At 45.9% G+C, this 9,237-nt stretch overlaps 2 protein-coding genes across 3 annotated transcripts in view; both read left to right on the top strand.

Moving 5' to 3' along the window:
- The window catches only part of CUNH1orf54 (chromosome unknown C1orf54 homolog), a 12,025-nt gene extending 8,614 nt beyond the window's left edge, over window positions 1–3,411 (top strand). For both annotated transcript variants that reach the window (XM_023716406.1, XM_023716405.1), the window contains 2 exons: window positions 2,157–2,261; window positions 3,344–3,411. In XM_023716406.1, the coding sequence (XP_023572174.1) occupies window positions 2,157–2,261; window positions 3,344–3,405 (167 nt within the window). In that variant the 3' untranslated portion in view covers window positions 3,406–3,411. The remainder of the gene's footprint in view (window positions 1–2,156; window positions 2,262–3,343) is intronic.
- A 1,808-nt stretch (window positions 3,412–5,219) lies between these two features.
- Window positions 5,220–9,237, top strand: part of Ciart (circadian associated repressor of transcription) — a 5,718-nt gene continuing 1,700 nt past the window's right edge. Inside the window, exons 1-5 of the mRNA XM_004632495.2 lie at window positions 5,220–5,311; window positions 5,891–6,301; window positions 6,436–6,511; window positions 6,735–6,813; window positions 6,899–7,010. Coding sequence (XP_004632552.1) covers window positions 5,945–6,301; window positions 6,436–6,511; window positions 6,735–6,813; window positions 6,899–7,010 — 624 coding nt within the window. The 5' untranslated portion in view covers window positions 5,220–5,311; window positions 5,891–5,944. The remainder of the gene's footprint in view (window positions 5,312–5,890; window positions 6,302–6,435; window positions 6,512–6,734; window positions 6,814–6,898; window positions 7,011–9,237) is intronic.

Below are 9,237 nucleotides of genomic sequence, written 5' to 3'. Positions count from 1 at the left end.
AGTGATCTGCCTGTTTATGGGCTCCCAAGAGCTGGCATTATAGGCGGGCACCACTACCCCAGTCATTTGCCCTTTCCGAATGCCCTGGGGCTGGGGCCAGCACAGCAGCCTGGGGATTGAACCCCAGTCCCTATGCCTGCTTGCAGGTGCTTTAATCCGCTGAGCTATTTGGCCAGCTCCCCCTCTAAATAATTTTTTTTTTTTTTTTTTCGGAACTGGGGATTGAACTCAGGTCCTTGCGCTTGCCAGTCAAGTGCTTATTCTACTGAGCCATCTCCCCGGCTCCTTAAAGGACTTCTTAAAGCTAATTGTGAACAGCCTGGGTTCAATCTCCAGTACCACCAACACCAGTAAAGAAGGTAAATGAGCTCAACAGAGCCAGTGAACACAACAGACAAAAAAAAACAAAAACAAAAACAATGACAGTGCCTATAGTTAGCAGAATCAGGAAGGGGAATCCACCAAGAAAATGAAGCCAGTGATTAGTGGTGAGACAGGTGAGAATCCAAATTTATCCTAAGGAATCTAGAGGAGAGAGCTAATATAATCAACCAAAAGTTACTAAGAATAGCTAGACATTGCAGCATACACCTGTAAATCCGAGCAGCTAGGAGGCTGAGACAGGAGGACCTGAGGCAGCCTGAACTACATAGTAAGATTCTCACTAAAAAACAAAAAACAGCTGGGAATGTTGGTGAATGCCTATGATCCTTGGGAGGCCAAGAGAGGAGAATTCCAGGGCAGCCTGGGTTATGGAATGAGTTCAAGCCCAGCTTGACCTACATAATAAGACTGTCTCAAAACAAAAAACTCAAAACCAAAAAGCTACCAAGCGGCCAAGGAAAAGAAGGTCATTCAATACTCTCGAGATAGTAGAAAGATAACAGCGTTTTCCTATTTTGGGGGGAGGGGAGATTCTTTTTTCTTCTTTACTTCTTTTTTCTAATTTTTATTTTAAAGGATTTTTTCCTAATTTTCATTTTAAAGAGGAAAAAACAAAAACAAGTAACAAGAACAGACAAAAAACGAAAGCAACATAAACAAAAATGGTACAAAATTTCAAAACAGTAGGAAATCAAACAATGGTTATTATATTGTCTTTTTAAAAAATATTTGAAAAATAATGAAAATGTATTTGGTTGTTGCAGGTTCTCACTTCGCAGCTTGGACTTGTGGTGATCCTCCTGCTTTCAGCCTCCCCGCTGTTGGGATTACAAGCATGGGCCACTATGCCAGGACTCTGGCTGGCTGGTGAGGCTGGCTCTGCATGTGGTGCTGGGATCTAAGCGTGGTCCCTGCATTTGCCTAAGCAGGTGCTTTAGTCTGCTGAGCTGTCTCGCTGGCCCCATATTACATATTGTTATAATCAAATTTGTTGCTCAGATTACCAGATATAGGCATACAAGACTAATCAACTATACACTAACTCTTCATTTCAATAACCTTAATTATTTTCCTTGTCCTTTTTATTTTTTAATTCTTTTTTTTTTTTGGCAGAACCAGGGATTGAACTCAGATCCTTGCGTTTGCTGGTCAAGCGCTTATCCTACTGAGCCATCTCCCCGGCCCCTTTTAATTCATTTTTAAGATAGTATTAAAATAATTAAGACATTAGAAACAACACATTTAGGGCAGGCCAAATATCTCAGCAGATTAAAGCGGCCTGCAAGCAGGCACTGGGACCCATGGTTTGATCCCAGGCCTGCAGTGCTGGCCCCGCCCCTGGGGCACCCTGAGACCATTGAGACTGGGTGTGGTGGCACTCGCCTGTAATCCCAACTCTTGGGAAGCTGTAAACAGTTGGATCACTACAAGTAGGATCTAGTATTGAGATCCTGAACACCCTGTAGACCCTTCCCTAAAAAATAAAAAAAAATTAAAGAAGTAGGGATGTAGCTCAGTGCAAAAAGGGCCTGGATTCAATCCCAGTATGGGGAAAAGTAGGTGTCATTAAATTGAGTTGGAGCCTCCTCCCTGGTACAATGAAAGATGACCCAAAGAACCCCTTCTAGTGATGGGGTAAAGGTTGGGTCTTTCTCTGAAACCAGAGGAAAGGAAAAATGGAGATTGGTGGAAAGTGATGTTACCCTTCTGGAGGGGTGAGGGAAGTGAGTGACAGGAAGGCTGATGGAGCCCTTGGGTGGTCTATCTTTTAGCAGAGTCCAGAACTGAATTCGGCCACTGGGTCCAGCTTGCTGAGTCCTCTCCTCCTCTCCCTGTCGTGGGCCCTCATCCAGGGTGTGATGTGTGTCCCATAGAAGGTGAGTGTGTCGCCACTCGGCTGGAGGCTGTGAGGAAACTCTGTTATGTCTGGCTAGTGCCTCTAGCCTGGCCAATTCTCAACAGCTCAGAGATGGAAGAGGGAGCACATTTAGAAAACTCACTATCTATGGGTTGGGGAGATAGCTCTGTGGTCTGTGTGTGTGCTGTGCTGGTCTGGAAACTAGGACTGGTGGCACATGGCTGTAATCTCAGCACTGGGGAGGCTGAGACGGGAGGCTCACTATGAGCCCAAACTGCCTGCAAAGCAAGACCCTGAATCAAAGAAAGAAAGAAAGAAAGAAAGAGAGAGAGAGAGAGAGAGAGAGAGAGAGAGAGAGAGAGAGAGAGAGAGGCTGGTGAGATGGCTCAGTGGCCTAAAGCACCTACTTAGAACAAGCTTAGCAAAGCACAGGGACTGCGGTTCAATCCCCCAGCACCACATGCCAGCCACCCCCGCCCTCTGGTGGGCTGAGCTGGCCACACACACACACACACACATACACACATAAAATTAAAAAAAGAGAGAAAAGAAAGAAAAGATCACATTTAATGTAAAAGGAATTTAGGAGATGGGACACAGACTTTCATGATACAAGTCACTAATTTTTCTAAACAGGAAGGAAATCTTGAGGCTACAGCAACTGTCAGGTGGAAGAAAGAGGAAACCTCTGCAGGCCTCCTGGGTGCCTGGAGCAAAGAGCTGGCTCCAGGCTCTAGCCGTATTTCCAGGCAGGGCTGGTGCCAGAGGGCAAAATGGGTGGATCCTCCTAGCTGGTGGAGTCTGGAGGCCAAGTTCAGGTGAAGCAGGTGGTGGTTCTCTAAGGTATGGGGGGGTGGCCTGCACTAAGTTATAGAAGTGTTTTAAATTGGGATTCTAAATAACTAGGAAGCATGAAGAGATTTAGCAGGTGTCAGCAAGAAGAAAAGGACAAGGCTTTCCCAAAAGGTGGACGGCAGACTTCTCAGCTGCCAAGTCCCAGCTCAGAATGAGCTCTGGTTAGTGTGCAGATGGGAGGCAGAGAGGGCCATGCCAGGTCTCCTGAGCCTCATTTTGGTGTTTTTTTGTTTTTTGCTTTTTTAGGTGAGAGAAGGCCACTTCCACTCTGTAAGATGGGGGTTTCACAAGAAGAAATTGGAAGATAAAATGAAGAATAAAAGAAATATGCCCAACATGGTGGCACAGGCCTCTCAGTACTCAGGAGGCTGAGGCAGGAGGATCATGATAGTTTGAAAACTGCTTGGGTTACATAGTGAGTGCATGGCTGGTGTGAACTACACAGCAAGACCATGTCTCAAAAAACTAAAGATGAATGAATAAATAAATAAAAGCTAGTTACAGCCTATTTTTTCATCAGAGTTCTGTTGGAAAATCACATCACTAAACGGGACACCAGGATTTAGGGACAGAAAGGGTGGATTAGAAAGGAAGTTAGGTGACAACAGATTAGGAAGAATTGTAGAGTATTAACACATCTGAAATTTAAGATAGAATAGAAAACACCTAGAGATGACAGGTTTATTCACATCTCCTAAGTTGTTTTTTTTTGTTTGTTTGTTTGTTTTGCGGTACTGGGGACTGAACTCAGGACCTTGCGCTAGGCTGGCAAATGCTTATTCTACTGAGCTATCTCCCAAGATCCTAAATCCTGATAATTCTTTTATTTTATTAGACACGATGTTGAGCTTTTGTTTCAGAAAATGATTTAGAAACCTTTTTTCTTTTTATAAAATAATAACGATTAAACACGCAAAAAAAATTAACTACTTGTATTAGCACATATTTAAAATAGCCACACCTCCTCACTTTCGCCCTCTGCATTTGGTAATTACGACAAACATTAAAACGGAAGAAAAAACTAATCCGAACTGGACTGCCCTCTTGCGGCCCTCCCGGTGTTCGCAGTCTCAACCACGTTCCCTGGAAGCAGCTTTCCTTTCCATTGTTCTCTTTAAATACAGTACTGCAATGGGGAAAGACTAATACCGTCTGTAACTTTTGAGACTAAAAAATATAAACTTATCTTCTTCCCTCCTCCAAATTATTTCCAATCTTCTCCATGGGTTCAAGAACTGGAGCTAGGCAAAACCATAACCTAGGAGATGAGAGAGACCTACCCTACCGTTCGCTGTGCCCAGAATCTGAACATTCCGGGCGCACAGGCCAGAAGGGCCCAGGAGGAAGTCAGGATTACTCGGATTCGGCGCTGACCTCCAGCGCCTCGGCGGCTGGCATCCGAACGGGTAACGTGCGCGGCAGGTTATGTAAGAAAAGGGATGGCGGAGCCGCCCCAGCGGGAGCCCGGGAGAGAACGCCGTGTTCTCGGCTGCAGTCCCCACCCTCACCCAGCAGGGCAGGAGGCACCCAACTTGGAGGAGTGAGAGAGAAGGGAGGGGAGGGTGAAACAGAGGCCAGAGTCACGAGGGCTGGGCCACCGAGATAGGGGAGGACGCAGTGTCACCTCCCGAGCTCCACACACGTTGCAGACTTAAATCGTTGGCGATTTCCACGTGCTGTGCTCGTGAGCGGAGGTGCTCAAAGAGGGGGCAGAACCGGAGGTCCCCGGTCCCGAAGCACTCGCCTCCAGTCATACAGCCATTCTCAGAACGCTCGAGCCACGCGTTCCCCGTGCATCATCATCCTATTTAAGGACACGGGTTCCGCCCTCTTCCTCCCCTTCCTTTTTCACTCTTTTTCCATCCTCCTCGGTTTCTCACCACCTGGTTCTCTCCTTGAGCCGCATGTAGGGGCGGGGCATGGAATGCTTCCCTTTCAGCCACTCATCACCTGGCTGCTTTTCTATTGGCCGAGCCCCTGAGTGTTGTAGCAAATGGGGTGTGAACTTCAGCATCGAGAATCACGTGTTGCCGGCTAGACAACCAATGAAAGCGTGAGATCTGTGTACGCAGGGGGAGGCACGTGCAGAGCCGCACGTGTCTGGGAGGGGGAAGGGGCGGGTCTTGCCGAGAGGCGGAGGTGGTTAGCTGAGGCCGGGAGAGACGGAGGAGCTGCAGACAGAGTTTTTTAGGCTGAGCCACCGGACGGACACAGGTAAGGAGACAGAAGACACAGGCCGAGCCGATGGGGATAATTGGATCCAGGGGGCGAGGGTTTGGGGGACTGCATGCAGATTTTGTTATTAGGAGCAGTTGCATCACCGGGCTTCGGCGCCTGTAGAAGGACCAAAGCAGGGATCGTGATTCTAAGGGACTGGGAAGGACCAGGACGCCTGTTTCTGTGGGGGCGGTTCCCACGGGGACACTAGTGGGTTCCTGTGCGCAGTTTTACCGCTTACAGTGGCGTAGCTTCAGCCAGTGACACTCGCTTTGGGGTCGGGCTTGGGAACAGCCCAGGTGAACAGAAGCCAGAGGGGAAGGTGACAAGCCCAGGGTTTTCTCTAAACCGAGGAAGAATAGAACAGAGGCTGTGTCAGCCCAAAGGCTGCTCTGCAGAGGCCAGAGAAAACGTCCCAGTTTTTTAATAGGTGAGGATGGGGGAGATGATTTTTTTCTATTGTCTTTACTAGAGAAAAGAAAAAGGGGTGAATGGTTGGCAGTTCACCTGTCTCTGTCCATTTCTTAATCCTTAATCTCTGGTCTCACCTTCTCTCCCTTTGCTTTTCAATTGTAGGTTCCGATATTTGGGTACTCCAGCAGCTGTTCTCCAGCCCCTGCTTCTGAACCTATGGATTCTCCATCTAGTGTTTCTTCTTATTCCTCCTATTCTCTCTCTCCCTCTTTTTCCACCTCCCCAGTGAACAGTGACTGTGGCTTACCCCCTGATAGTGAAAGAGAGGAAAAGGGAGGCCATGGGCCCAGGCCCGATACTGTTGAGCAGAGAAGAGGTCCCCGGGTCAGCCCAGGTCCCATCCGCTGCAGGCATCCACCCAAAGTTTCCAGAAACCAACATACAGCATCTCACCTGGATCGAGGCTTGGCTTCTCCAGTGGCTGGGATGAAAAGATCAAGAGATTGTGATTTGGAAACCAATCTAAACATCCAGAGTTGTACCACAGAAGGAGACCTGCTCTTTGCTCAGAAGGTAAGAGAAAACTAGAGACAAAAGACAAAGGACCCTAAGAGGACTGTAGTGGTTCCCAGATTTGGAGGTAGAGGAACTGCTACTGATTCAGGAAATTCGAGGTCTTCTCATAGCCTTTGTCCTGTTTTCAACAGTGTAAAGAGCTCCAAGGATTTATTCGGCCCCTCACAGACCTACTGAATGGGCTGAAGATGGGTCGCTTTGAGAGAGGTAATTATCTGATTTAATTGCACTTTTAAGCCTGGCTCTTCCCTCTTTGTCTCTTTCAAATGTGAATGTCTTCTAAGTCTTTGGAGCCTGGATTATTCCTTTTTTGCTTCTGTGACTTTTAAGTGAATGAACTTTAACCCTTTTATGTCATTTGTTCACTTGACTATTTGCTGGACTCTTAATTCTTAATACCCCTCTCTCTATCCTCCTATCGCACTCCCAGGATTGAGCAGTTTCCAGCAGAGTGTGGCAATGGACAGGATCCAGCGTATAGTAGGTGTTTTGCAGAAGCCGGAGATGGGGTAAGTCCCCTAGTTCTTTCCTCAGTATCTCATTAAAAAAAGGAGCTGTTTTTTTCATACTGAGGTGAAAATGTCCTTTTCACAGGGAACGTTATCTGGGAACTCTACTGCAAGTAGAAGGGATGTTAAAGACTTGGTTTCCTCATATAGCTGCCCGGAAGTCGTCTTCGGGTGGTAGTAGGCGTCCGGTGACCAAGGTAAGAACTTAAAATTCTGAGGACCAAGTGGGAGAATATCCAAGTACATGCAGAAATACCACCCCCTTCCATTTTCTTCTGAATCTTCTACTTGTTTTCTTTCAGGGAAGGGAATGCCTCAACTTTTGCTACTGTCTTGATTCCTAGATGTATCCTATTTTCTTTTCTTTGGATCACTGGGCAGAACTCCATGAAATTTAGTCATATTCCTAGTGTTAAGCTTATCTGGTTTCTACATAGATACATAAAGCTTTTTTTTTTTTTTTTTTTTTTTTTTGAGGTACTAGGGACCGAACTCAGGATCCTGCACTTGCCAGGCAAGCGCTTATTCTACTGAGCTATCTCCACAGCCTTACATAAAGCTTTTTACTTGGCTAAATGATTCATGCAGAAAGATGCCTAACCTTTCTGTAAATCCTTTCTTCCTTGCTGTCCCTAAAACTTCCCCTCTCTTGTTGAGCCTTGTCCAGGTATCCTTGTACCAAACCCATTGGAAGTCTTTGAATCTATAACATATCTCAAGTACTAATTATAAGGGACACATCATTGGGAGTTGGAGAGAAGGTACATAGGAGGCCTCTACAGGGAGGAGTTGATAGATTCTTAAACTTGGTAGGGAAGTGACCTATTTTCTGTCCCTTCAAATAATACAGTATTTAAAGGACATTCAATTAATGAGGTGGAGAGGTGGGGGAGTTTTTATCTGTTTTCAAAGTTCCACAGCTATTAATGCTGTAAAAATAATTGATTAAAAATGAAGCAGCAGAGGCAGACATGGTGGTGCATGCCTATAATCTCAGTATTCTGGGAGGCTGATGCAGGAAGATTGCAAATTCAATCATAGTCTGGTCAATATGGTGGTGCTTTAATTTTTTATTTTATTTTATTTTATTTTTTTTTGTATTTTAGGGAAGGGTCTACAGGGTGTTCAGGGTCTCACTACTAGATTGGACTCTTAGTGATCCGCCTGTTTACAGCCTCCCAAGAGCTGGGGTTTTTTGTTTTTGTTTTTGTTTTTTTAAGAGCTGGGATTACGGGTGCATGCCACCATGTCCAATCTCAATTGCCCTCAGTCTCAATTGCTATCTCAATGCACCCTGGGGGCGGGGCTGGCACAGCAGGCCCAGGGATTGAACCCCTGGCCCCTGCACCTGCTTGCAGGTGCTTTAATCCACTGAGCAATTTGGCTGGCCCTTAAAAAAAATCTTTTTGGGGCCAGTGAGATAGCTCAGCAGACTAAGTACCTGTTTAGGCAAGCATAGGGACCAGGGTTTGTTCCCTAGCACCACATGCTGTGCCAGTCCCACCCCCAGGCATACTGAGCTAGCCACTGAGACTGGGTGTGGTAGTCTGTAATCCCAGCACTGGGGAGGGTGAAAACAGGATTGCTAGTAGTCTGAGCTGCATAATGAGAACCTATAACAAATAAATTTTTTAAAAAATCTTTTTGGGGGGCTGGGGATACGGCTCAGTAGCACAGTTCCTGCTCGCTTGGCAAATATGAGGTCCTGAGTTCCATACTGATAACAAAATAGAATTTTTTTTTTTTAATGGTCTGGCAATGTAGCTAGTGTGTAGGCCCTGGGTTCAATTCCTAGTACTTTAAAACGAGCAACAAACAGAATGTTGTCTTCATATTAATTTGTACTTCATGAAGAACTTAATTTGGAAAATTAGAATTTAAAATACAAAAGTTAGCCTGCAATCTCAGCTCTTGGAAAGCTGAGGCAGGAGAATGGCAATAAGTTTAAGGCCAGCCTGGACTACATAGTGAGATTCTGCCCCCTTCCCCCAAATAGCCAGGTGTGGTAACGCATGCCTATAATCCCAGCAATCTGGAGGCTGAGGCAGGAGGATTATTGTGAGTTTGAATCCTGCCTAGGCTACAAAGTGAGTTCAAGGCCAGCCTGAACTCCATAGTGAAATCTTGTCTCAAAAATACAAAAAATAAAATTAATTTAAAATTAAAAACATATATATAAAAATTAAGATGGGCATGATGCATACCCCTGTAACCCAAGCACTAAAGAGGCTGAGGCAGGATTCCAAGTACCAGGAAAGACTGGGCTACGTAGGGAAGTCAAGGTTATCCTGAGCTACATAATGAAACCCTGCTTCAAAAATAATTAAGGGGCTGGAGAGATGGCTCAGTGGTCTAAAGCACCTACTTGAAACAAGCTTGGCAAAGCACAGGGACCGCGGTTCAATCCCCCAGCACCACATGCCA

The sequence above is a fragment of the Octodon degus genome, unplaced genomic scaffold, assembly GCF_000260255.1.
Source record: "Octodon degus isolate 3935 unplaced genomic scaffold, OctDeg1.0 scaffold00048, whole genome shotgun sequence".
NCBI lineage: Eukaryota > Metazoa > Chordata > Mammalia > Rodentia > Octodontidae > Octodon > Octodon degus.
Note: the sequence above shows the minus strand (reverse complement) of the source record. Positions and strands in the feature narration are given on the sequence as shown.